General features: G+C 51.5%; 1 protein-coding gene across 1 annotated transcript in view; it reads left to right on the top strand.

The window, feature by feature from the left end:
* Positions 1–27,205, top strand: part of IQGAP3 (IQ motif containing GTPase activating protein 3) — a 36,684-nt gene extending 9,479 nt beyond the window's left edge. The window contains exons 11-38 of the mRNA XM_031436073.2: positions 107–194; positions 1,969–2,132; positions 3,664–3,821; positions 5,276–5,397; positions 5,500–5,663; positions 6,993–7,083; positions 7,990–8,157; positions 8,251–8,390; positions 8,500–8,670; positions 11,766–11,849; positions 12,012–12,083; positions 12,185–12,254; positions 14,929–15,137; positions 15,837–15,989; positions 16,282–16,445; positions 16,772–16,996; positions 17,870–18,010; positions 19,526–19,610; positions 20,025–20,257; positions 20,619–20,751; positions 20,896–20,998; positions 21,664–21,790; positions 22,857–22,944; positions 23,668–23,880; positions 24,301–24,467; positions 24,777–24,878; positions 25,317–25,425; positions 26,073–27,205. Of these exons, the coding sequence (XP_031291933.1) occupies positions 107–194; positions 1,969–2,132; positions 3,664–3,821; positions 5,276–5,397; positions 5,500–5,663; positions 6,993–7,083; positions 7,990–8,157; positions 8,251–8,390; positions 8,500–8,670; positions 11,766–11,849; positions 12,012–12,083; positions 12,185–12,254; positions 14,929–15,137; positions 15,837–15,989; positions 16,282–16,445; positions 16,772–16,996; positions 17,870–18,010; positions 19,526–19,610; positions 20,025–20,257; positions 20,619–20,751; positions 20,896–20,998; positions 21,664–21,790; positions 22,857–22,944; positions 23,668–23,880; positions 24,301–24,467; positions 24,777–24,878; positions 25,317–25,425; positions 26,073–26,186 (3,858 nt within the window). The 3' untranslated portion in view covers positions 26,187–27,205. The remainder of the gene's footprint in view (positions 1–106; positions 195–1,968; positions 2,133–3,663; positions 3,822–5,275; positions 5,398–5,499; positions 5,664–6,992; positions 7,084–7,989; positions 8,158–8,250; positions 8,391–8,499; positions 8,671–11,765; positions 11,850–12,011; positions 12,084–12,184; positions 12,255–14,928; positions 15,138–15,836; positions 15,990–16,281; positions 16,446–16,771; positions 16,997–17,869; positions 18,011–19,525; positions 19,611–20,024; positions 20,258–20,618; positions 20,752–20,895; positions 20,999–21,663; positions 21,791–22,856; positions 22,945–23,667; positions 23,881–24,300; positions 24,468–24,776; positions 24,879–25,316; positions 25,426–26,072) is intronic.
* Positions 27,206–27,668: the final 463 nt, after the last annotated feature.

Raw genomic sequence — 27,668 nt, 5'->3', positions numbered from 1 at the left:
ATTGAGGGTAGGTGACTGAGTAGACCTGGGAGCTCATGTTGGCAGCTCCTGAGGCATGTTCATGGCCCCAGAAGGACTCTTCTGCTGCAATTCTTCCCTCTTTCAGGAGCTAGGCCTGGTGGAGCTTCTGGAAAAGGAGGAGGTCCAAGCTGGTGTGGCCGCAGCCAACATAAAGGGTGATCAGGAGCAAGCCAGTAAGTCATCTCCAGGCTGAGACCTGGCCTAGGTGTATCACTGGATCTTGGGAGAGCATGTAACCCCTTTGATGGCTTCTGTGCAGAGCAATGCAGACTGCTACCTGATTTTCCAGCCCCTCATGTAGTGTGCCCTATACCTGGTTGCCCAGGGGGATGCTACTGAGAAGTTCATTAAGGCCTTGGAGATAATGATAGTACGTACCACACCAGGCCAGACTCTGGGACAGGCAGTTTCCTTCTAGGCACTCCCCCTGTATTTTGACCATTTCAAGCTGCTTGAGTTCCTTTGGCTTCTGAAGTACAGTGATTACCCAGATAAGGGAGAAACCCACGATCCAGCTCAGTTGCACTTAAAAACATGCTATACAAATATAATTCTTTATTAAAAGAATGTGAGTTTGTGATTGTCTCCCTGCTAGGGGATCAACCTGGATAATGAGGGTGATGTGAAGTAGAGTGCCAGGCTGCCCTGCAGCAGCCTGTGGGCCCCGCCCCTGGCACAAATGCCTGCCTCCGTCCGGACTTGCTCAGTAACCCTTCACCTTTGTCTGGTACAGCTCTCCGGCTCTAGCCCGCGGAGCCCCCAGGCCACTCCTGACTAACTACCTGCCTTATCGCTCAGTTCATTCCTGTTGCCAGAGTAATCTCTCAAGCCCAGATCTGATCTTATCTGCTTTGTTGAACATCTTCAGAGCTTCATGGATTCTTCCATATTTCTCCTAGACTTTAGTCCCGTCTCCTCAGCATGGTAGGTGAGACCTTCCGAGTGTCTCCCTGAACCCTTCTCTTCACACTCCACCAACCCAGCCAAGTCAGACGACTTGTTCCTCTTTGACTGCCTCCAGCCTTGCCCACTGCCAGGCCTCTGGGGCTCTGGATTACAGTTGTCCCACATTTCCCCCCATGGAAATCAGATGAAGATATCCTGCAGAGCTGCCTCACATGCTTTCTCCTCTGCGAAATGTTCCCACTCCCTCCGCCTAGAATCCCTCCTCCCTGCACTGCCGGAGCATCTGGGGGAAGGGAAGTACCCTTCACAGCAATGACAGCAATGCAGTGTGGGTAATTTTGTATCCTTATTTTTCCCCAGTGGTTTTTGTGCTCCTTGTTGTCAATGCCCATATCTGCTTGGCATTTTATAAGCCTCAGCATCTGAAAACTAAAACCACACTGATGCACCATGGCCCCTTTTTAGCTTACTCCTTCCCTTTTCAGCCCAAATGGCTCTACCTTGGAGCTAGTTCCTTATTCCTCTGTGCTGTCGTCAAGATTTGGTCCGTGGAGCCCCCTGACTAACCTCATCTTAGTTGCGTACCATAGCCTCCTGTCAATCTTGTGCTCACCACCTTAGGAACTCACCTCTGCTATGACAGCCCCTCCATGTTACCTGCTGAGCCACTCAACTTCTAGGCCTGACAAATTGCTTCTTCCGGAGCCTCTTCTTAAAGCGAACCAGCCCCTTTTCCTCCTGAACATTTAGAAACGCATTTTGAACCTAGCAAAACAGTTTTTAAGAGCAGTTATGGAGGGGAGGGTATAGCTCAGTGGTAGAGTACTATGCTTAGCATACGTGAGGTCCTGGGTCCAATCCCCAGTACCTCCGTTAAAAATAAATAAACCTAATTCCTCCCCAAAACAAACAAACTGACCAAACAAAAAAACAATTATAAATCCATTTCTCCTCAGAGATCCCCAGCAGAACTAGTTAGCCAGGAAAGTAGAAATGGCACTGGACGCCACGCCTGACCAGCCTCTCCCTCCTCCCCTGCAGTGCTCCAGGCTGTGCAGAGGATCAACAAAGCCATCCAGAGGGGAGTGGCCGCTGACACTGTGAGGGAGCTGATGTGCCCTGAAGCCCAGCTGCCTCCAGTGTACCCTTTTGCCTCGGCTGTGTACCAGCAGGAGCTGGCAGTGCTCCAGCGGCAGCGGCAGGGGGTAAGCCCTAGAAGTGAGGGTCCAGCTCTCAGGTTCCCAAGCAGCTGAAGGGATCAGAGCAGTCAGTCTAGAGTGCCCCCTGAGGGTCCTCTTAGATGCTAGCAAAAGATTAGGGGTGAGAAGTAGGCTACCATCCTTGCCATCCTGAGTATACTGTAACAGCAAAAACCTTTGACCAAACACTGCTTTAAACACTCATTTAATCCTAAAAAGAACCCTACTGGGTAAGTATTATTCTTTCCATTTTAGAGATGAGGAAACAAATTGTCCAAAACAGCTAGAGCTGGGAGTGCATAGAAAGCTGAATGTACTTGAAGCCTATGCTTTTAACCACTCTGCTGTCCCACCTGCCCCAGTCTGTACAGCTTCTCTGACAGTGAGGTGATAGCCCCCCACCCCACACTGGGACTCCCCAGCCTGTTGAAGGAGTTAGAATTCACCCGAGAGTCCAGGCAGAAATATAGGGAGGGAGGAGTTAGTGATGCAAATGGAAGATGCCTTCAAACTAGGGAAATGGAGGGAGCAGAGCTAGGGCAAGTCTGGGAAGGCTTCTTGGAAGAAAGATTCAACAGAGAGTCCTCACCCACAGCAGGCATTTACAGAGCATCAGCTGAAGGCACGACCCTCAAGAAGGGCTCAGTCTCGATGTCTGAGCCTGTAGTACAAGGAAGCATAAAATCAGTCCTGAGGTAAAGCAGAGCGACTGAGGCTGTGGACTTTAGAGCCAGACCACCTGAGTGAAATTTCAGCTCTACTACTTCCCAGCTTGTGACTTTGGGCAAGTTGTTTACCTTCTCTGCCCCTCAATTCATATAGAAAATGGGAACAATAATGTATTCATCTCATAGGATTGTTTAAGGATTAAATGAGTTGTGTTTGGAAATGAGCCTGGCATGAAAGTTTTAGTTATTTATTATTATTATTATCATCATTATTATTATTATCATTATTATTATTATTATTACTACTACTACTAGTATTATTTGCAGCATTCTGTTTGTAGAGGACAGGAAGGGTGCTCCAGACAGGTAATAGCATAAGCAAATGTTTGAAAAGGAGGAGAAGACTGGGCATGGAAGGGGCCGGAGCCTCTGGGGTGTGTGGTGCAGCACAGAGGGGCCCACTTTAGCTCCCTCTCTGCGTGCCCAGGGCCTAGAGCAGTTCTTGATGTGCGGTAGGACCAGAGAGGAGCAGGCAGAACTCACTGGTTGAGTGTGGGCTCCCGTATCAGGCAATTAGGTATAACTTATATTACTTGACTATGGATTCATCTGTGAAATGGGGATATTAATGGTGCTTACCTCTTTGGCTTGTTAATGAAAATTAAATGAATGTGCGTGAAGTACTTACACATTGAGCATGGTAACCATTCTCGAGTATTAAGTAGGATTAATTATTAGTGAGTGAATTAGGCCATGGGGGTTTTGAGATAGAGACTCTGGGATATTGGAGAGTCTTAGGGGCAGGATGGCAAGTAGGCCCTGAGGCCGTTCACCAGCCCGCTGGAGAATCAGCCCTCCCTCTGTTGTAGGAGCTTGGCCAGGAAGAGCTCTTCGTGGCCGTGGAGATGCTCTCAGCTGTGGTCCTGATTAACCATGCTCTGGAGTCCAGAGATGCCAGCGGCTTCTGGAGCAGTCTGGTGAATCCTGCCACGGGTCTGGCAGAGGTGGAAGGAGAGAATGCTCAGCGGTGAGAAAGGTTTAGAAAGGCTGAGGGAGGGGATGCGTAATGTAGGGAAGGTAGCCTAGACTCCAGGTTCTTGTGCTTTGAGACTAGCTTCATGCATGGTGCCCTTGGTCTCAGGCCCACCCTTTGGGTCTATTCACATTTCCTTGGCCTGTATTTCTCCTGGGAGTGGGCGGGTTCACAGTCATTCCCCTTTCCTCCATTTATTCACTCTCCTATCAGAAAAGTTTGAGTACCCACTCACGTGCCAGATACTATTTTAGGTGCTGGGAGACAACAGGGAACAAAACACAGTTTCTGTGCTCATCTAACTTGTGTGCTAGTAGAGGGAGACAGACAAAAAGCAAACATGTCAAGTGATTAGAACAGAAGAAGAGCTATGGTGAAAAATAAAACAGGGCAAAGGGGATAAAGGGTGGGGATAGGGTAGGGACAGTTTGTCTCTGCTACATAGTGTGGCTGTGGAAGGACTCTTTGGTAAGGGGGTCATTTTGAGAGAGACCTAAAGCGCATAGGTGATTGCCATGAGCTATCTGGGACACAGGCCTTGGAAAAGAGGCATCCTTGGTGTGTTCAAAGAACACCAGGAAGCCATGAGACAGAGTGGAGGGAGGGAGGGAGAATAATGAGAGATGAAGTAGCAGAGGCCAGATCATATAGGCTGTTACTCCGAGTGAGGAAGGAAGCCACGGGAGGGTTTTGAGCGAGGAGGGAAATGATCTGACCTACTTTTAACAGGATCACTCTGGCTGCTGTGCCAAGAATCAACACAGGGTTAGAAGGGAAGAAGCAGGGAGACCTGACAAGTGTCTTTTGGAGTAACCCAGGCAAGAGATGATGGAGCCTTGGCCTAGGGCGATAGCAGTGGAGGGGGTGAAAAGGAGTCCCGATTTTGGATGCATTCTGAAAGCTGAACTGACAGGATTTGGTTATGTAGTGGACATGGGGCATGAGAGAGAGTGGAGTCGGGTATGACTCCAAGATGTTTGGCCTGAGAAGCTGAAGTGAATATTTACCAAGATGGGAAAGACTGGGAGGCACAGGTTCAACTGGGGGAATCAAGAGTTCAGATGTGAGCTGCTGGGTTTGAAGTGATTGTCAGGTGTTTACATGGACACGCCGAGGAGGCACCTGGCATTTATGAATGGGCTGCAGGCATACTTTTGGGAGTTATTAGAATATGTTGCTTGAAGCCATGAGATTAGGTGAGATCACTTAGGATATGAGCGTGGAGAGAGAAGAGGCCTGAAGACTGAACCTTGGGATGCTCCGACGTTTAGCGGTCAGGGGGGAACCAGCAGAAGAGACTTGGAAAGAACAACCTCTGAGGTGAGAAGAGAACCAGGAGAATGTGACGTCCTAGAGGTCAAGAGAGGAAAGTAGTTCAGAAGTTTCCCCTGACTTCTGGCTGACCATGCCCGTGCCACTCCCCTCATTCTCGCTCACCTTGCTGCCAGGTACTTTGATGCTCTGGTGAAGCTGCGACAGGTGCGTGGAGTGGATGGGGCCTTTCTGAGCTGGAATGACCTGCAGGCCACCGTGAGCCAGGTCAATGCCCAGGTCCAGGAAGAGACTGATCGTGAGTGGAGTCCATGACTGGGGGAAGACCGCCCAACTCTGACAGCTCCATCTTTTAACTGTAAGTCTGGACCCTCTACCCATCTAGATCTTTCTTTCCCAGAGGTCCTTGCGGTCAGCCTCATCAACGAGGCTCTGGACCAGGACAACCCTGAGAAGACCCTATCCTCGCTTCTGCTTCCCGCGGCTGCCCTGGACGATGTCAGCCTTCCTGTTGCCCCTCGGTACCATCTCCTCCTCGTGGTGGCCAAAAGGCAGAAGGCCCAGGTGAGGTTTGGGCTGGCTGGGTTGGTCACAGAGCAGTAAGAATATCCCCGTGGGTAGAGCTGTGCCCAGTATGCACCCTGGGAAAGCCAATCTGATAGACATAGTCCCTTCTCGGGGTGGGAGGCAGGAGGGGTTCTGATCTGGCCATGGGGGAAGAAGGGCAGAGCTCTGGTTAACAACACAGAGAGAATTGTGGGGTCCTTGAGCATGGAAAGGGCACAGGTCTGGGAGCTCTGACACTACTGACCATGGGACTTAACAGCAAATCCCTAATGTCCCTGAGCTCTCCTTAGACAACTGTAAAATACTACATGCCCTGGTCCTACCTACCTAGTGGAGTGGGGGTAAAAGTCAAGTGAGTTGAAGGCTGTAGCAGGCTTTTGAACCTGTAACGCCCGGAGCAGGTGGCAGCGTGGAGAGTGTTCAAGGGCTAGGACTCCTGAGCCAGAGTAGAGTTTGCCCCCTGGCACCCTGACCCTGCACATGTTACTTAGCCTCCCTGGGCCTCAGTTTCCTCCCCTACAAGCTTGTGATAATAATGAATGTATCTCAGAGTCACAGGCTTTAAGTGAGATAATATGACAAAAGTACTAGCTACTGCTGACTGAGTTCTCAGTCTGTGCCAAGCATTGTCTTATGTGCTTTTTAAATGTTAGGTCATAAGAAGGTGCTTTAGAATACTGCCCATGAACATAGCACTCAATAAAATGTTAGCTTAGAAAGTTCACTCTGTTAATGAGGGGAGTTGGGAGAGAGTAGAGTCTGGGGTTGGGGTCAGGTGAGACAAGGGAGGGAACAAGCCTGACTGTGGCAGGCACAGGCTCACTTGACCTGTTGTCATGTGCCATCTTTGCACTGCCTTGTACAGCAGAGGAGTGTGGAGAGGAATGGAATGGAGAAGGTGGAGGTTCAGGGTCAGGGTCAGCCTGAGAAACTGAGTTGAGGCGTGGGGAAACGGGGAGGAGGCACAGGTAGGTGGAGCCTCCACTGTGGGCTCTCCCTGGACATGGCTGAGGCTCAAGGGCAGGGAGATGAGCTGTTGAGAGGGTGGTGGATCCTGAGAGTTTAAGAGGGTTCTGGGGTGCTGTGGCCAAGCTGAGTTGATGCTTGGGCCTGAAAGCAAGGTGGGAAAGAACCTTGTGAGCCTGGCAGCAATCCAAGGAAGCCACAAGGCCATGCCTATGCAGGGTAGGCAGAGGGGAGTGGAGACCGCTATCCCTGTGGCTCCCAATGTCAGCCTGCAGTTCGGCTCCACTGGGCAGCTGGGCCTGGGAACCTGGGGAGACCAGCCTGGGCTCTCATCTTATCCCACCTCTCTCAATTTACCAGGTGACAGGGGATCCTGGAGCTGTGCTGTGGCTGGAAGAAATCCGCCAGGAAGTGGTTAGAGCCAACCAGGACACAGACACAGCTCAGAAAAGTAAATGGACCGGGGATGCAGAGGGCAGAAGTGGAGGAGGAGGGGTTGGGGGAGGCAAAGAGATGTGGACTCAGCGGGAGCCCAGACAATCAGGTGGTCTCCCCAGTCACCTCCCTCTCCATTTCAACCTCTGTGGGGAGGCAGGCCAGATTGAGAACGGGAGGGTTGCTGCTTGGACTGTAGGATGAATTTCCTAGCAGTCAGCTGGGCAGGAAATCCTCAGGAGTCCAGAGCCCAAAGTCCACCCACTGCCTCCTTCTGTGCCTTTCTGTGGGCACTTTCCTCCCACAATGTGAGCATGTGAAGTCAGGTGGGGGCCAAAAATCCATCCCATTTTTCACTGGTAGCTTGAGTCTGAGTTCTAACAATCAACTCTGGTTAGAGAATGTTTAGTCTTGCAGTTGGACAAGAGGGATTGGCTTTAAGGAAAAGTAGGCAGGGTCAATGCAAATAGACACTGGTATTCTGGTATGGGGTGCTGATGGTGTTAGTTCTCAGTGTCTGGAGTCCCTCTGTTCCTCCGTCTGTGAGTGACTGCAAGGCAGGTACTACATCAACTCCCCCCACTTCTTGGACTTTATTCTCCTCCTAAGAAACTGCCTTAGGTTCTCTGACCATATCCTGCCATGGAGCTTCTGTGCTCTGACTTTCCTTTTACAAAGGAAAGCCCAGCCCCACACTGCCTTCTTCCAGGAAGCCTTCCTTGACTACTACCTTCTCCTCCAAGCCCAGCTTCCTGTTGCTTCTTTTCATCTGTGTCTGTCTGTCCTGGGATGTCCCTGTCCTTCTTCTCAGCCAGAATGGTTTTGTGGCCTTCTTCTCTGAATCCCTCCCCGATAGACAGGATAGGACCCATGGGAGGGGCCCAGGGAAAGACTGACCACTTCCTCCTCATACCCCTATTAGTGGCTCTCGGCGTGGCTGCCATCAATCAAGCCATCAAGGAGGGCAAGGCAGCTCAGACGGAGCGGGTGTTAAGGAACCCCACTGTGGCCCTCCGAGGGGTGGTTCCCGAGTGTGCCCATGGCTACCAACGAGCCCTAGAAGATACCGTAGCAAAGAAGCGGCGTCCAGGTAATAGCCCTACCCTGACCCTCCGCTACCCTGCCTGCCCCTGCCACCTCTCGCCTCCTCTGAGCCTTCTCTGCTTACTTGGATTCTGCTTAGGGGATACAGCACTCTGGGTTCAACATGACATGAAGGATGGCACCGCCTATTACTTCCATCTGCAGACCTTCCAGGGGACCTGGGAGCGACCCACTGGCTGCCGCCTCAACACCTCCCACCTGACTCGGGAGGAGATCCAGGTTGACAGGGTCCCTGTAAAGGAGGAATGGGGTTCATGGATGGGAGGTTTCTTGCGGGAGAGGCTCCCGCCTACCAGGACATCACAGGCCCTCTCTCCTACCTCCACAGTCAGCCATCACCAAGGTCACCGCCGCTTATGACCGCCAACAGCTCTGGAAGGCTAACGTGGGCTTCATCATCCGGCTCCAGGCTCACCTCCGTGGCTTCCTGGTTCGGCAGAAGTTTGCTGAACGTTCTCGCTTTCTGAGGACCTGGCTCCCAGCAGTCGTCAAGATCCAGGTGGCAGGCTCTGGCTGTCTGAGACTTCACGGCCTGGACTTTTCTGAGCTTCGGGGTTTCCTCCCTACTTCTTTTTTGCTGAGTGGGGTTGGGATGATCTTTTGGCCTCTCAACAAGAGTGGTTAAGAGCATGGATTCTGGTGCCCAGACTACCTGGGTTTGAATCCCTGTTCCACCAAGTTAGCTGCATGACCTCGACAAGTTACTTACTCTCTCCCAGTTTCCTCATCTGAAAACAGAATCTGAAGATTGTAGCACCCACCTTAGAGGTTGTCATGAGGTAAAATCTAAAATACATCTGAAGAGTGCCTGGCAGATAGGCAAGAGCATGGTATAAGTGCTAGTCACTGTCATCATCATCACTATCCAGAGAGTGTGAGAGCTGCTTTTCAGCTTGCCCATGGGGAGAGTGGAATAAGATGTAGCGAGCCTTCAGGGTTTAGACACCAGGAGGACCTCCTGACTGAAAAAGAAGCAGTGAAGAGGTGGTGGGGGTTAAACAGAAAAGGGGTGGAGTCCCTTAGGGAAGAACTTTTACCTGTTCACTCCAGCCAGCTCTTTCCATTTTTATTCTTCCAGCCTCTGGATGGTCCAGTGTAGCCTGTGGGATTGGCCCACAAGTAACTGGGACATGAGGCCATCTGGGAAGATAGGCCTCGGGCCCAGGCACTTTACAAGCCAGCAACATTAGGAGTTGAGCAGGCAGAGCCCTCCTCAGGCAGATGTGACTTGGAGGGTCTCGTGGTGATGTTGGCAGTGTAAAAAGACTTTACTTAATGAACACCTCCAAATGCCCAGTATCTGCAAAGGATGCCACTTGGCACTGGGCAAGGGAGAGGGCTGTGAGAGACACACATATGTGATTACATCTCTCCTGTCAAAGGAACTGGAGTACAGTTGATTTTAGCCGTTGTGATGGTAGAGACACTAAGATAAACCCAGAAACCCTAAGGGAGACGGAAGCACAGACTGAGACTGGCAAATTGCCCTCAGTTATGATCTGGCACATGTGCTGGTCATTGAGAGCTCGGACTTTGGAGTCAGAGGCTGCAGTTTGCCTCTTGGTCCTACTACTTCTGGGTCATACGACCTCTGGTACCTTACCTAAGCTGTCTACAACTCTCCATTTCCTCATTCATAATGATGGCACTCACCTCATGTTGACTGTGAAGGTGAAGTAGGAAAATTACACGTAGCACTTAGCGCAGTAAGTGCTCTATTGGTGGGAGCCATTAGGAGATGTTAAATTTCAGGGCATTGGTCCCAGAACTCAATACAGAACCTTGGTAATCAGCATTTAGTGATTTGAATCATAGAGATTCCTCCCTCCTGAGCCCAGCTTGGAATTTCCCACCAACTCGAAGGAGCTGAAAAGCCACACCAACAGTGGGAGAAGGGATAGAGTCAGGAGGCACGTTTGCTGCCAGTACTGGAGCTGTGTTGGCTATGGCCTGGGTCGTGGGATACAGAGAAAGAGAGAGGGGCCCAGAGCCTCAGGCCACCTGCTCTCCAGCCAGGAAGGAGTGAGAGTCCAAAATGAAGCTGCTTGCATGTGCCGAGACTTCAGTCTCTCCTGAGAGCTCTGATCTGGCTGGGACCCCAGTCAGGGTCCTAAATTCTGACCAATCCAGATTGGGAGGGCTCCTCTTTAAGGGGAAGCCACTTGGGGATGGGCCACTAATAAGAGCAGAGAAGAGACCCCTCTGCCTTTCCCTACATCATCTGTCTAGGTATGTCAGGAAGTACCTGGAGAGAGAGGGCAGGGAGTGCTGAGGAAAGGCACAGAACTGGGGCTTCCTGGCCCTTAGGCTCCAAGATGGACAGCTGGTCTCATGGGGCCAAGCTGCCTCTTTTATATCCGTTCCAAACAGGGACAGTGTAAGTCTTAGGAGAAAGCCTGGCCAGGAGAGCTGGCTTTAGGAAGGGCTGGGAGGACAGTTGGCTGAAAGGGGACACTCTTAATGTACCAGACCATGACAATGTCAGCGGTACAGTGTCCTCCAGGGCCTGAGCACCCAGGAGATGTTTCATGTGTGCCCTGAAAGACAGGATTTAGAAGGTAGAGGTGGGTGAGGGTGGGCATTGACAAAGATTCAGAGGCAGAAGATCACAAGTCATCATGTTTAGAAGAAAGTGAAATGTCTGATGTGGCTAAAGTCCTGAAGGAAGTAGGGCCTAGTAGACAGTCAGATGGGCGTATGGGATCTGATGGCTGACAACTTCTGGAAACTTTGGGGCTGAGAGAAACATAATCCGAGTGGTATTTTAGGAAAATTAATCTCACACAAGCTTCGGATGAAAGGGAGGGGGTGCCTAGGAAGCAGACCAAAATGGAAGGGAGCCATGAGTTTTGAGTCTTAGTAGAGACCAAAGTGGGCATAATTTATGGAGGAGATGGTCATTTAGACTCTTTGCAGCAGACTAGTCATGGGGGAGAGGCCATCAGCCTGACAGCTGAAGTACTGGGGACCTTGGAGGGGAGGTTTGCTTAGAGCTGGGGTTCAGAACTGAGTGGTGTAGTTTGTAAAGAGCAGTGTGAGTTATGAGAGATTAATGAGCTGCTGCCCAGATGGCCATTGGCAGAGATGGTGGGCACATGACTTTACCCGCACACACTTTCCATCCATGCCACCACGTGCCTCTCCAAACTATGGGGTGTGTGGTACTGTGTGGGTAGTCTACATGGGTGGACGCGTGTACTGTAGGGGGATATAGTGCATGCTGTGTATCTTTTAAGCTTGTATCTTAACAGTTGTTTCTGTGAGAAGGTTTGGTTGGCATGAATGTGTATGTTTGATAGCATGGTGTGTGTTAGTGTCTGTGTGTGTGTGTGTGTGTGTGTGTGTGTGTGTGTGTGTGTGCGCGTGCTGGGACCAGGGAGTGTGGCAGAGGGCATGACTGGCTACACACAGACATCTGGTTTTCCCCATGAAGTTGGAAGTTCTTTGAGAACAGGGCCAGTTTCCCCTTCCCCCTCTACTTTCCTACCTCCCCACCCCACCTTCCCTGGAAAGCCCAGGACAAGGCTTTTCCCACAAGATTCTTAGGCCATTGGGAACCAGCTGGATTATCTCTTTTTCTCTCCTGATCCACAGGCTCATTGGCGGGGTTACAGACAGAGGAAGATTTACCTGGAACGGTTGCAATATTTAAAAGCAAACACAGATGCTGTAGTTAAGGTAGCTATCATGATTTGGGTGGGGTCCTGTCTCTTGAAGGACCTGCTGAGAACAAGTTTTAGTCCTCTCACCTCCTGTGACCCTTAGAGGTGGTGAATGGGCCTGGGTCTGAAGGCGGGGCCCTGAGGCTGGAGTTCTGAGGCAGTGTGTCTCTGCCCCCAGATCCAGGCTTGGGCCCGGATGTGGGCAGCTCGGAGGCGATACCGGAGGCGTCTGGGCTACTTCCAGAAAAATGTGAGCGTCATCCCATTCCCTCTGTCCCCATACCCAACCTTTATCTATGAGACCAGGGCACAGGCAGCCAGCAACCCTCTTCCCATCTGTGTTCATGGCAGGTGAACGCTGTTGTGAAGATCCAGGCATTTTTCCGAGCCAGGAAAGCCCGGGATGACTACAGGACATTAGGTAAACTATCTGACTTCCCTCCTCTGTCTGTGCAAGTGTCTGTCTGTGCGGGTCTCATGGCTTTCAACAGTTAGCAAGGCCCAAAGTCACACCAGCTCACAGCTTACCATCTGGGGCCTTGGAGAAGTTGTCTGGCTTTCTTGAGCCCTTTTCTCTCACCAAGAGCTGATGTGTCCAACTTTGAGTGTGCTTAGGACCCAGGGTAGGTGGAGAAGTAAGGAACAGCTCCTGCCTTTGCAGATCCCCCAGTTTGATGGGAGAGATAGGAATCCCCCCAAAGGCAGGTCTAGATATCCCTCCTGGGACCGCACAGCAGGTAAGGAGAAGTTACAAGTTGTCTGTGCAGAAATGTGGAACGAATGGTAACAAAAGCCCCCTTGCCCCACCCCAGTAACAGCCTCATCACAGGAAAAGCCCCTCCTACCAGGTTCTGTCTGTGCCTCTGTACCAGGCTTAGATTATCTTCCTGTTGCTACTACAAAAGCAAAAAAAAAAAAAAAAAAAAAAAGAAAGAAAGAAAGAGAAGGATCTTTGTCCTCTCTCTAGAGTTCCAGCCTTCTCCCACTTTGCCCTCTCCCCTCACCCATGGCTCTCTGCCTCCACCCTCATTGGCCCATCACACACGAAGCCACTTGGAGTCCTTTCTACAGTGCTGGGGAGCTTGAGGAGGAGCTCTTGAGGGGGCTCCATCTTCCTGCCCTACCATTCCCAGTAGTTGGGCGTGCATCTAAAGCCTTAAAGAAGTCCTTCTAGGCTGTTCTTGACTCTTGTCCATAAAGATCAGAAGCCCAGCCTTAGAGGTCCCCCTCCTTTTGGTGAAGTGGACGGACTAATGGTCCATCTCCAGGTTTGCACTTGGGTTCCCAAAGAGGTAGGCTTGTTTCCTTCTATAGGCTGAGGCTCCACTCCTGGACTTCAAGATTGAGTAACTGTTGAGGAATCACCTCCTTCATCTCCTCTTCCCGCCCTGTCCTGCTGGCAGGGACACCACCTGCCCTGCTCTGCCCAAAGACACTCAACCCATCTGCTTCCAGGCAGCGAGCTGCTTTTTCCTCCTTACCTCTCCCCAACTTGGCTCTTTCTGTTTTTTCTTCCCCTTGCTGTTGCGTTAATACCACTGCCCTAGCCGTCCTTTATCTTCTTTTTCTTCTCTTTAGTTTATCGTTTTTCCAGAAGAACTTGTTTTTCGCAGGTCTGTCTCCCAATTTCATTATCCCAAGCTCCACTAAGAGCACTGCCACTTACTAGCCGTGTGGCCCTAGGCAAGTTACTCAACTTCTTTATTGCCTCCATTTTCTCATTTACAAAATGGAGATAACGATTGTGTAGGGTTGTTGCGAGGATTAAATGAGTTAATGTGCTGTATCATTGAATCCAAGATGCCATTAGTTATCTTTGGTTCCACCATGCTTCACTCTCCAAAGATCTGTCCTCTACACAGATTAGTCCATTACACCTGTCCATGTGATCTTGTCACTCCCTTAAAACCTGTCAGTGAGGTCTCATTGCCCTCAGGATAAAGTCCAGTCACCTAAGCACAGCTTCTGAAGCTCTTTGCTCCAATCCAGCCTCTCCCTGCACCTCTGACCTCACTGACCCCTGCCCCTGTCCCTCACCAGCTGCACCCTCTGCACTGTGCTCTAGACACAACGGACTTCCGGCACTTCCTAAAACAGCCAAGTGCCCTTGCTCTCACCTTGTCAGATATCAGTTTGGGTCTCACCTCCTCTGGGAAGCCTTCCTTCACTTTGCAGATGGGCTTGGGTGGCCCGCTTTTATTTTCCCAAAGGTCTGCATGCTTACCCCTCTCAGGGCACTAACCACACTGTAGTGAATGGTGGTTTATTTGTCTCCTTCCCTTACTGGACTGCCTTTAAGGACAGGGCCTAGTTTTTTTCCTGTTTCAAATCTGACTTCTTCATTTCTTACTAGCTGTGTAACCTAAGGCAAGTTACTTACCCTTTCTGTGCCTCAGTGATCTCATCAGCAAGTTGTAGTGAGCTGACCTCACAGAGTTATTTTAGTATGTAAAGTACTTAAAACAGTTTCTGTCCCATAGTGAATGTTATATGTCTTAGTTGTTGTTTTGCTGTTGTTCCCTGTAGCCTAGCTCAGAGGCCTCTCTTTGCTCAAATGCCTGTTCCAAAAGAGGTTCAAGAAGAATCCTTCTAGCTCTGACCTTGCTCCCTATAATATAAAAACCATTGAACATTCCTTCTATCTGTGCTCCCAGCTATGCAGACACTCCTGACAGAGGAGAGTTGTATGCGGGTCAGGCAAGGCTGAGTGGGGGCTGATAGGTGGAAGTGAACTTGGGATGAAAGATGAAAGTAAGTTGGCCCAGCAGAAGCAGGAAGTAAATCAGAATAGAGGGGCCTAAGGGGATCATCAGAGGGTGTTAGGGCTCTGACTTTGGTGTGGGAGGTGAATCCAGACAGGGGAAGGACAGAGCTTATGTCATACCTGGTTATGAGATAGGAGCTCAGCGGCAGGACTGGCTGGGAGGCTGCCCACTGCCCTCCAACTATAAGCAGAACTAGTTAGAAAGGATTGGGGTTGGGGACCTGCTAGCCTCAGCAGAATGGGGACTGAGGATGGGATAACTGGGGTAGGGGACTGGCAAGGAAGCTGGTGAGGGCATGTCTAATTCTGGTGCCTCTTCCTTTCCTGCCAGTCCACGCGCCCCATCCCCCTCTCAGCGTGGTATGCAGATTTGCCCACCTCTTGAATCAAAGTCAGCAGGACTTCTTGGCTGAGGCAGAGCTGCTGAAGCTCCAGGAAGAGGTGGTCAGGAAGATTCGGTCCAATCAGCAGCTGGAGCAGGACCTCAACCTCTTGGACATCAAGATTGGCCTGCTGGTAAAGAACCGGATCACCCTGCAGGTGAGGGGCCCCCCGGCCCACCTTCCCCCAAATCTAGCTGCCTCTGGAGAGGTGATGCTGGACATTCTCTGGTTGCTAAGCAAATATTTTTTAAATGTCTGGATTTTATCACCTGGCTCAGGTCCTTTCCCAGTGGTCTTCTGCCCTTCTGGTAGTTTGTTGGGGCCATGTGATACAGTAGAAAGTGCACTGGACGTAAAATTGGAATGCCTCGCTCTGCTGGTGCCTAGTGGTGAGACTGCAGCCTGGTCATTTAACCTCTAAGTCTGTTTCCTCATTAAGTAAAGTGGGAATCATGAGAGTGCCCACCTCACCAGGACAAATGTAAAAATAGACATGAAAGCTTCTTAAAGCATAAATTACCGTACAAATATGCAGTGACAGGTGGAAGTGATGGTGATATCTCCACCTCAGACTTGTGCAACAGTCTAATAAGAAATAATAGTAGACACGATGCCTCAGCCTGGCAACCTAGTTCTCTTTGGGGACTCACCCTGTGAGAGCAGAGGTGCCAGATGGAGTCTCAAGGCAGTAGGAGGCCCTTCCTCACCCTAGAACCATTCCTCTCCCTTGGCTCGTGCCTTGAATACCTTGAACAGCAGAAAGCCCTGGCTCTTCAAGGCGCTGATTCTAGACCATATGTTCTGTGCTCTGTGCTGGCCTGGGCTGGTTGTATTACCCGCTCCCCTGCCCCTGCAGGAGGTGGTCTCCCACTGCAAGAAGCTGACCAAGAAGAATAAGGAACAGCTGTCGGATATGATGGTTCTGGACAAGCAGAAGGGATTAAAGTCGCTGAGCAAAGAGAAACGGCAGAAGCTAGAAGCTTACCAACACCTCTTCTACCTGCTCCAGGTGAACAAAGGTCTTTGGAAGGAGAGATCTCCACCATCTCCTGAGGGTCTTGGACCTTGAGGCCTTCACATCTGTGCCTTTGCCTGCATGTAAGGTGTCCTTTTCCACAATCCTAATGCCTTGTCCCCAGGAAGAGACTGTCTCCTTTCATTTCTCTGAAATATTTCCAGTACCCCTGAGAAAGTGTGGCAGTGCTCTCTTTATCCCAGTTTCCAATCTGCGGATCCTTTCTTTATCTGATCATCAGTCCTGAAGAGCATTATTACTCATTCCTATCTCCCCCATTGCTTAGACTCAACCCATCTACCTGGCCAAGCTGATCTTTCAGATGCCACAGAACAAAACCACCAAGTTCATGGAATCAGTTATTTTCAGTCTGTACAACTATGCCTCCAACCGCCGAGAGGCCTATCTCCTGCTCCAGCTGTTCAAGACAGCGCTCCAAGAGGAAATCAAGTAGGTTTTCCAGATGCAAAGGAATGGGAAGAGAATGGGTTAAGAAATGGCTCCTTCACAAGGTGACAATTTGTTGAGGTTTGAAGTAGAAACAGAATCAGAAGACCTCTTTTCTCTGCCTCCCCCAGAGGCAAGACATCTCCTGGGACAGCACGGTGGGAGGACATGTGCTGATATGTTAGCACAAAGGCTGAGATAGAAATAACAGGACATTCCTTAAGAGGAGGGACACCAGAGTAGGGTTTGAAGAGCCAAAAGCTCAAAAGGAAAAGCAACTATTCTACACAGAGGCAGGAGTCCAGCTTCAGTGACCTCTTGATCCACAGGTCAAAAGTGGAGCACCCCCAGGACATGGTGACAGGCAACCCAACGGTGGTGAGGCTGGTGGTGAGATTCTACCGTAATGGGCGGGGACAGAGTGCCCTTCAGGAGATCCTTGGCAAGGTTATCCAAGACGTGCTAGAGGACAAAACGCTCAGTGTCCACACAGACCCTGTCCACCTCTACAAGAGCTGGATCAACCAGACCGAGGCCCAAACAGGGCAGCGCAGGTAAGCAGATGGGCAGAGGGAGAGCTCTCTTTGATCAGCATGGTCTTGGGCCTCACTGGGGAAGCTTGAGTGTGCTTTGAAGGTGGCATATAAATGAGCATGCTGATTTATGCAAATATGACACCAGTCCTATAGGATGAAATAAGGTAGCCTTTTAGACCCCCTCTGGTAATTAACATGGAGCTGATGTAAATGACACCGGACCTGGTGTGCTTAACATAGAATGAGCACAGATAAATATGCAAATGTGTTTAATTGCTATGTCAGTGCTTGCAAATGATATGTCAGGTTTGCTGGGAATTGGGATGTGGACTCCTTACTGATAGGGGTATAGTTGAATATTCAAATTTATAGATGAATAGGCAAATAAGATAGTGGGAGAAATATGTTGGCCTTATAGATTGGCAGCATTAACTCAGTGCATAGGTACTAGGGAAATGGAGCACTGAGGAGAACAGGCAGTGCTGGTGGCTTCTCTGATTGGTGTGTGGGTATATAGGTGGGGGAACTGCAAGGCCCTGTCCCAGCCAAAGGGGCCTACTACCACAACTGCCAAAGACCAGGTGCAGGGGAACACTGGTCTCCTCTGGTTCCTTTTAGGATCTTTCCGTAGACTCCAGGTCCTCCATTCCCTCCTATGCTATTCCACCACCCCGTGGGTACTCCATCTCTTTCTTCTCCTTCCACCCACATCGCTCTAGTCCTCTCTGAGTCCTTTCTCTTATTCTGGCCTAACCCCCTTAAGCATTGTGGGCTGCCCTTAGCACGTATGAATGAGCTCTTGTTGTTAGGTGAGTTTAAGGGGTAGGACCTCAGGGAGGGGAGACCATGAAAGGCGGCTCTGATTGATACCCTGTCTCTCTCTGCCCACAGCCATCTCCCCTATGACGTAACCCCAGAGCAGGCCTTGAGCCATCCAGAGGTCCAGAGACGACTGGACATCTCCCTCCGCAACCTCCTTGCCATAACTGACAAGTTCCTTGTAGCCATCATCTCATCCGTGGACCAAATTCCGTATGTGCAACAGCCCCACCCCAGCCTAAGCACAGGATCTCAAGAGGGCCAGGCTATGATGGGGAGAGCAGAACAGTCCTGAAGGATGGAAGGCAGGAAGGGAAACTGGGCTAGAGGTGCTCGAGGTCTTCCAGGAGATAGGTGGAGAATGCTCAAAGCCCTGCTAAAGACTTGAACTGGAGTACAGCACACAGGTCTGTGTGTAGACAGTCAGGACATCACTGGGCCAGAGAAGGGAACCTCAAATGATTATGGGGACATGCTGTTGTCTGAGTGTAAATGGTGGAACATATGAAATCCTTTGGTCCACAAAGTCAAAAATATGAAAACTTCAAACCAGTAAAACTTTCCTGTCTTAAAATTTAGTCAATAATTTTTTTTTTGAAAAGCAAATGACTGAAAATTTGACAAGGCAAGGCTCATCTAGACCATCACTCAGCCAGCCAGCCTTTGTGGGGCAAGGTGGGCATGCTAGAGAGGGGACCCACAGAGTTCGTGACCCTGCTCCCCAAACCTGCAGAACTGGACTAAGAGTGTACAATTAGGGTTCAGAAAGATTGGCCTAGGACTAAAAAAGGAAAGGACAAGATGAGCTGTAAACTTTTGTCCCTGGTACCCTAGGAGGTGGACATAGCTTTTAAATGTATTTAATTAAATTGATAGGTGACACATCCGTAGCAGGAATAATAATAATAATAATAATAATAATAATAATAATAATAATAATAATAATAATAATAATAATAATAATAATAATAATAATAATAATAATAATAATAATAATAAATAATAATAATAATAATAATAATTTTAAAAGCCTAGCATGTTGGAATAGCACTCTGCCATTACGTTCACAGACATAATTTCACTTGATCCTTACCTCACAAAAATCCTATGAGGTAGAGCAAGATTGAGCATTCCCATTTTCCAGACGAGGTTGAAAACGTAAAAGGGGAACGAAATAGCCTAAGCTGACATCTCAAGTTAGTGGTGGAGTCAGACTGGATGCTTCTACTCTACGTCCTTGTTCTCCTTGGCCCCTGCCTCTAGCCCAGACCAGGCCCCTCACAGATGCTCTGTGACAACAGACAAGGTTGGCTGCCTCAGAGCCTCCCAGGCTGTCCTGGGATGGGGTTCTGGCTGTTGGTATCAGACATCTAAGGTACAGGCTACAGGTGCCTCTGTGGGGAAGGCAGGATGGATATTGGGATTTGGGGTGTATCCCAGGGGAGGTTAAGGGGGCCAAAGAAGAGGCTCTCGGGCTAGATTGGAGGCTGTGTGAGAGCTTAATGGATGACAAGGCGCTGGTCCTGGGCGTTGACACAAGGGCAGGAAGGAGGGACAGGGCCCGGAGATGTTCAGAGGAAGGCAGCAGGAAGCTGGCTGTAGACAGGGGAGGGCCAGGCTTGAGCTCACCTCTGGTGTGGCTGAGCCCGGGGAAGGAGAGGCAGGCACTCATGCCCTCAACTCTGGTGTGAATGGGCAGTCATATTGCGCCTGTTGCTTTGCCCCCAGGTATGGGATGCGCTATGTGGCCAAGGTTCTGAAGACAACTCTGGCAGAGAAGTTCCCTGATGCCACAGAGAATGAGGTCTATAAGGCAGGTGTTGTCTCCCATCCCCAACCTCCCAAGCTCTCCTTGCCCCTGTTGTACCTGTGAGTCCCCAGACTGAGACAAAAGGATCGTAACCTCTATGCTGTAAAAATCCAAGAAGGAAAATACTCTCCTCCCTGTCATTCGAGCCTGGCTCACTAGCAGAGTTCAGGTGGCACTGTTAACATGAGTTAACAGTGGACAACCTGGACTTGTCAGAACTGGGTGCTAGTCCCAGCTCTTGCTCAAGTTTGCTATGTGACCTTGAGCAAGTTGCCGGCCTGCTTTGGGTCTGTTTTCTCTTCTGTATGATGACTGGTTGACCCAGGTGGTCCCTTCCAGCCAGGTGAGCTGGGAGAGGGGAGCTGGGGCTGTGGAGGCGGGCCCAGGCGCCTCTAGGATAGTCTCCTCTGCCCTCAGGTGGTAGGGAACCTCCTGTACTACCGATTCCTGAACCCAGCGGTAGTGGCCCCTGACGCCTTCGACATTGTGGCCATGGCAGCGGGCGGCGCCCTGGCCACCCCCCAGCGCCACGCCCTGGGGGCTGTGGCTCAACTCCTGCAGCACGCTGCGGCTGGCAAGGCCTTCTCCAGGGAGAGCCAGCACCTGCGGGTCTTGAATGACTATCTGGAGGAGACACACCACAAGTTCAGGTCTTGGGTCCTGGCATCCTATTCCTCCCTGTCCCCCTCTCCTCTTCCCATCTTCTTTCATGTACCAGTTCCCCTCTCAAGTCCGTGAGGAAGAGAGGCGTAGAGCTGTAGAGGGTAGTAGTGGGCTGGAGGATAGATTGCTGGACGGACTCCCCAGTGGAGAGAAAAGAGGACTAATGAAGTTGGCTGGAGGGGGACACTGGGAGAGATGCTGGGGCAGAACAGAGGGACTGGAGGTGAAACTGGAGAGTCAGGGTTGGCTTGAGCATTCACTGGAGAGGGCCAGGGAAGGGCTGATGGGAACAGATCATGTTGGGGTGCTGGCCCGCCCCACTCTCACATGCTCTTCCTCTGGAGATAGGAGGTTCATCTGCCGAGCCTGCCAGGTGCCAGAGCCAGAAGAGCGTTTTGCGATGGATGAGTACTCAGACATGGTGGCTGTGGCCAAACCCGTGGTGTACATCACCATGGGGGAGCTGGTCAACACGCACAGGGTGAGGGGCTGCAACCTGAGGGCACTGGGTAGGTGGGCAGGGCTGTGGAAGTCCACGATGGGGTGATGGGCTTGCCCTTGAAGGGAGCCGGGCTCAAACCTTGCATCTTTTTTGCCTTCAAACCTTTGCCTTTTTTGCCTGCAGCTGTTGCTGGAACATCAGGACTGGATCGCCCCTGATCACCGCGACCCCCTGCACGAGCTCCTGGAGGACCTTGGGGAGCTGCCCACCGTCCCTGACCTTGTCGGTGCGTGCCATACTTGACAGCTGGGGCCGACGGGGGGGCCTGCAGGGAGGGGCGGACAAGCAGGTGAGCAGGGCAGCGTGCCCTCTCAAGTTTTTGTTCAGTCTGGGACGTGTGCCAGGAAGCTGGTTCCACACTCTCCCTCCCTCTCTCCCTCTGGTCCTGAGATGGACCCATGGACACAGGCTGATGTGGAGAGAGTGGACAGACAGTAGAGGGACCCAGTACCGTCATATAAATGGCCAGTTGAATCACGTGAGATAGACATGGAGGGATAAGGGCCTGTTCTGGGTCTCAAAAGGGTGTCTCTGAAAAGAGGGGATTTCAGGAGCCATGAGATGGAAGGAAGCTGGCTTACAAGGGTGGAAGGGCAGGAGGAAGGCGGTGACAGATAGGAGAGAGCCAGGAGCTCCAGGCTTGGGGGAACAGCCCCGCTGCCCTCAGGGCACCAAGGCTGAGGGTGTTGGGGAGGCACATCCCCAGTAACAAGGGTGAGCTCTGTGGGTAACAGCCCTTCCGCTGGTGCTCAGGGCTGAAGGTACCAGGCGTGCCGCGGGGCAGTGTGGGAAAGCTTCCTGGCAGAGGGGCGTGTGGAGCAGCATATTTAGCACAGTCCCATCTGTGCATGTGCATGTGTGCTAGTCTCTCTCCTTCCTCACCTGCCTCAGGGGAGAACGTAGCTGCAGATGGGAACATGGATCTGAGCAAGCTAGAAGTGTCCCTGACACTCACCAACAAGTTTGAGGGGCTAGAGACAGACGCGGACGATGACAATGCCCGGAGCCTGCTTCTGAGGTGGGTGAGAGCAGCCTCGGTCCCCGAGCGCCCCCAGGCCAGTAGGATGCCCTGCTCTGGAGTGGCCATCCTACTTCTTCCTGGGCTCTCTTACCCTTCAAAGAGTTCTCCCTGAAGTCTTAACTGGCCATCCCCTTGTTGCGGTCTCCGCTGTTTTCCTTCTGACAGCCTCAGCTTTTGGCTGTGTTGGCAAAGGAACAGTTAGGACATTGGCAACATGGGTGTTTGCATGTCGTTGTGCTGTTTACTGACTGCTTTCTTATACATCATTTAATCTTAGGAACAATGAGGTAGATGATGGTTTCCCTGCCTTACAATGGAGGAAAGAAACTCGGGTTAAGTGACTTGCCTGAAGTCCCACAGCCAGTCAGTGGACGAGCTCGTGTTCTAATTCCCTGTCCTCGTGAGCCCTGGTCGGTCAGGAGATGGGATGGAGCTTTTCATCTCCAATTCTGCGAAAGTGAGGGAGGACCCCTGGCAAGGCTGGGCTGGTCATCTGGGCAGAAGAGGAGCCAGATTGCCACCTTGATCCCTCTGCCAACAAGGCAGCCCCTCTGCTCATCCATTCACCCAATAAACCAGTGAGCGGGGTGTTCAGCTCTGACTGGCCATGGAAGGCCTTACAGCCGGGCGGGGCTGGGGTGAACACACATTAGAGAGCCACCAAGACAGAGGTGGGTGTCAGGTGCATGAGAGCTCAGAAGGGACACCTGGGTAGGGAACAGTCTCACAGAGGAGGAAGTATGTCCTTTGGCCTATGGACTCAAAGGAAAACTATTTGTGAGAGAGTTTTGGATGCAGAGGACACAGGGGAATAAGAGCACAGTGTGTTCAGAACTATAGTAGTTCTGTATCACAGGCCCATCAACTCCTCTTTCTGGGTCTTCCTCCTGGTTATGTTCTTCTCATAATTCTTCCCTCCACTGCTCTCTCTCCTTGCCTCCCAAGCATCCCTGGCAGCCACGATGCAGGGTGGGGTCCATTTACTCTCAGCCTCCTGGCCAGCCGCATGTTCAGACCTTCCCCTGTCCCTCACCTCGCCCCTATTGCTCCCCACCTCCCACAGCACCAAGCAGATGCTGGCTGACATCATGCAGTTCCATTCCGGGGACTCCCTCAAGGAGATCCTGTCCCTGTCAGCCTCCAGAGAGCAGGTGAGTGGCCAGGCTGACCGTAGGTACTGTCTCTACACCCCCCGCCAGCATGGCTGATCCCTTCCCCGGGACCCCAGACACCTGCGCTCACCGGTAATGCCGAGGCCTCTGCAGAGACCCTCGGCTGCAGAGTCCCAGGACCCCACCTCCTTCCCTCCCCTACACTGAAATAAGAGTGAGCCCTGCCGGGCCCCCGGCCCCTGATGTCAGTGCTAGGAGTTGTTAGGGGTTCAAAGAAGCGGTCTGGGCAGGCTGTCATGAGCACCAAGGGGCTGGCACTCAGCAGAGGGAGTGGGCTGCTTGAAGGCCTGGAGGCAGGAGAAAGTGGTAAGTGGGTAGGGGGCCAGGGGCCAGTTGGGCCAGCTGGAATCCCGACTCAGCCAGGGGCTTCCCAGAGGAAAGGTGGGGACAACCAGTAGAGGGCTATCCTGAAACACAGGACAGAAGGAGGGAAATGTCCCAAATACCCTGGAGCCATCACAAAGCTCCATTGTTGGGAAGTCGCAGCCAGTGTCTACCCAGAATCCTTTATACTGTACTCCTTTGGGGTGTCCCTTGGCCACACTTCCTCTGTGGTGAATCACCAGGCCCTTCTGTGTCTGAGGTAGTATACTTTGATGTTCTTCAGAAGCCACCCCACTCCGTCCCTTCCCCTACCAGTCCCATGGCTTGGAGGCAGAATGGCAGGGCCTGCTAGACCGCTCCAGCATCTCTGCCCCACAGGAAGCAGCCCACAAGCGGCTGATGTGCCGACGCCAGGCCTGTGAGTCCCAGACCCCAGCGCCACTGCGACGACACCGCTCACTGACAGCTCACTCCCTCCTGCCGCTGGCAGAGAAGCAGCAGCGTGTCCTGCGGAACCTGCGCCGACTCGAGGGCCTGGGGTTGGTCAGCGCCAGCGATGGCTACCAAGGGCTGGTGGATGAACTGGCCAAGGTAACGGCCTAGGCCTGGGGTGTATATGTGCATAGTGGTGGCACCTCAAGGGCAGGTCTCTCCCTGGTGAACGCCCACCTAAATCTGTCACCAGTCAGGGGAAGGCCAAGTGACCTCCAGAGAGTCCTTTTTGAAGGAATGGTCTCAAAATTAGTCAGGAAATTGGGTATTCCTGCAACTCTAACTAAAACACAAGAACCTTGAAATGGTTATTCTTCAATGGCAGAGAGACCCTGAAGGCATCATTTGAGGGTTTGGGATAGAGTCCTTGAGATTGTCCTAGGAAAAACAGCCTTGAAATCTTCCTCTTCCTGCTTTTCCTGAAGATCCTCACTGTGAGTTGTTCTTGGGTCTGAGTCAGGCCCTGGGGCTCTCCTGGGAAGGATCAACTCACCTCTCCTTTGGCCCTCCCAACCCCAGGACATCCGCAACCAGCGCAGGCGCCGGCAGCGGCGGAAAGCAGAGCTGGTGAAGCTCCAGACCACGTTCCAGGGCCTGAGTGCCAAGACCACCTTCTATGAGGAGCAGGGCGACTACTACAGCCAGTACATCCGGGCCTGCCTGGACCACCTGGCCCCCAGCTCCAAGTAAGTGCTCCCTTCCTGCACTTTGAAGGTTACATGTGACCTCTCCTCCCACCCAGGTCGCCGTTTGGCCCACTCTTTACCAGCTTTGAAAGGGACATCTCACCCCAGCACAGAATGATCCCTTCCTAACTCTGGTCTTTGAGTCTCACTTGCAAAGTCTAGGGCTCAAGTGCAGCCCTCTTCTTTGCCTTCCATCAGTAAGAAGTCCTTCTCAGGGTCTAATTTCCTTCCTACCAGCCACAGAGAGAACTGGTGTCTTTGGTATTGAAGAGTTTGTTAGATGAATTCTCTGGGGCCTTTTCTTATCAGGAGTTCTGGCAAAGGGAAGAAGCAGCCATCTCTCCATTACACTGCTGCCCAGCTCCTGGAGAAGGGTGTCTTGGTGGAAATTGAAGATCTTCCCACCTCTCAGTATGTGTCTTTGGAGGGCAGAATGTCAGACCCAGCCCATGCCCTAACCTGGGGATGGAGCTCTGGGCTGGGGACTGGGTGGGAGAAGCATGGTCCCTGCCTCAAAGGCGCTGTTAGGATGATGGGGAAGACAGGGCATCTCCAGGCAGAGAGTTAATGGCAGTGGGCGTGATCTAGCACAGTTGTACACAAGTCAAGCAGAAGATGCCGGGAAAGTGTCCTGGAGAAGATTACAGCTGATTAAGGTCAGGCAGACAGAAGAGATGAGGTGTGGTGAGCAGAAGTAAAACTGGGAAGAGAAAGAGATGTGTGTTCCCCAGGAGTGATAAAGGGGAAGCCTGGGTCCAGGTGACACACACTGCTGCCTGGGATGGAAGAGTGGGGCTTCGGCCCTGGAAAGGGGCAGTGTGTCTCCGTTTTGAATCCTGTTCTTGATAGCTTCAGAAATGTGATCTTTGACATCACCCCTGGAGATGAGGCAGGAAAGTTCGAAGTAAATGCCAAGTTCCTGGGTGTGGACATGGAGCGATTTCAGCTTAACTATCAGGTAAGGCGACCCTCCCATGAGCCCTCAAGACACCTGATGGGCTTTAGGTACTGGCCTAAATATGTGCCCATGTGACAGCAGCTCTGTTCCCATCCTATCCGTACCGTCTGTTCTTGAAGAGACGGTCTGTGCAGCCCAAGCCTCTCTCCCTGTGCCCTGACACAGACCCCACTGCCAAGCATGAGGAGAGTGGAGTGGGCTGGTGATGTCAGAGCAGGATTAATATTTGAAGCCCTATCGCATGTCAGGGACTTTGCATGTTACCTCATTTAATCCTCTCCGAAGCTCTGAAGCATTATCCGTATTTTACAGGCTCTGAGGCTAAAAGGTTAAGAAGCCGACCTAAGTCATAGGCCAGTGTTCAGGGAAGCAGTGATTTTAAATCCAAATCTTTTTGCATTGCTGTTTTGCCTTTTAAATGATTTCAAGCCGTGGCTCTGCTTGAATTGACATTTGGTCAAGTCACTGTACCTGTCCCTTGGCTTTGGTTTCCTCATCTGTGAGGGGAGTTTCCACGCCCACTTCAGTGGCCAGTGCGCCGGGATGACTGTGTAAAGCTCCCGGATATTGGTGTTTTGTAGACTGGCTGGCTGGGCCACAACGAGGAACCCTCAAACTCTCCTCCCTGCCCCTTCCCCCCATCCCAGGACCTCCTGCAGCTCCAGTACGAAGGTGTGGCTGTCATGAAACTCTTCAACAAGGCCAAGGTCAATGTTAACCTTCTCATCTTCCTCCTCAACAAGAAATTCTTGCGGAAGTGACAGAGGCCATGGGTGCTACCTGAGCTCCTCTCCCCTCGCTGGATGCTTTTCTTAACACTAATGCACTACTCCACTTCCCTGCAGACACCCAGAGCTCAGGACTGCGCAAGGTTCAAGGAGTCTCACCTTTCTCCATCTGGAGGAGTTTGTCTACTTGGCCACAGGCAGGGTCTCTAATTGCCTCTGAGTCTGGCTGTGTGGCTTTGAAGTCCCAGAACTCCATGGTTTTCCAGCCAGATGGTAGAGAATGAACCTAGGGCCTGCCCTTTGGCCTGGGACAGCTATTGCTCATGTCTGCTGCTGCCCTTCCAGTATTATAAGCACTGCCCTGGCAGCCTGATTTCCCTCCACCTCCCCTCTCTCTGCAGACCCCAAAGCCAGGGCTCAGCTCCCTGCCCCCACCCCCACTCCATCAGCGGTGCGTGTTCCTGCCCTGCCAAAGCACAGCCACTCTGCTGCCATGACGCCTCACACCCTCCAGCCCCTCACCCTCACACCAGGGCAGACAGCGCTCGTTAATGCCCACGTGGCATTGTGGCACTGTTGTCGTCCATGGCAGCATAGGCAAGATGACCCTCCGTTAACCTCAAATCTCATTCCCTTGTTTATGGTCTGTTTTACATGTGGGTCACTAGGGTATTTATTCTCTCCTACTCCTGCACTCTGGATCACTGTGCAGCCTTAATCATGGCCTTAATTCTTTCTTTTTGAGCTCAGAGAAAGAGCTCCCATTTCCCTATTCAAACTAATATTTGCGCCATTCTTTTATACCTTGTATATAAAGGCGACTTGGGTCACTCATGTTTAAGATCTCATTTTCTCAGCTTCATACGGGACAAAGAGCAGTCTTTCCCTTTTCTCTTTTACCCTCAGGATTCTTGTGTCTTAGAGCTAACTCTTCAGGGCAATTTCCGTAGATCTGCAGTCTTGTCCCCGCCACTGTCTCTCTCTTGTCCCCACATCTACCCAACTTCCTGTCCCTGTGCCCTTCTGATTTCATTTTAATAAAACCAGCTGTTACCCCTGCATCTGTTGTTAACCCTTTACTTCATTTCCTACAGAGCAGGCTCCCAAGTTCTAAGACAGATCTTCCCTGAGTGAGCTGGGAGCCCTTCCTGCAGCCTCCCCCAGCCTCCTGCCTGCCTCCGCTGTGGGCCCACTCTGCCTGCCTGAGCTCATAAATGCTTAATGAGATGTGGCATTTATTCCTCTCTTCCCTCCCCCAGGGGACAGAGAGGAGGAAGGAATGCTTAGGTTTCAATTCTGTTTTTATCGGCCACTCTGAAGACTACAGCCAAGAGGAGGAGAAACCAGTCCGAGTTCTACTCCACCCGTTTTGCACACATTTCCGGCAGGTTCTCTTCCTTAGCCTTGAGTGAGACACCAAAGGTGCTTGAGCTGCAGCGCCTTAGTATCATAGGATCTGTACTCTGATCAAAATCCCCTGTCCATGAGGAAAGCCCCCCTTCTTTCCTCCCGGCT

This window comes from Camelus dromedarius, chromosome 23, assembly GCF_036321535.1.
Source record: "Camelus dromedarius isolate mCamDro1 chromosome 23, mCamDro1.pat, whole genome shotgun sequence".
NCBI classification, from domain to species: Eukaryota; Metazoa; Chordata; class Mammalia; order Artiodactyla; family Camelidae; genus Camelus; species Camelus dromedarius.
The sequence above is the reverse complement of the archived record's forward strand: the minus strand, read 5'-3'. Positions and strand labels throughout refer to the sequence as shown.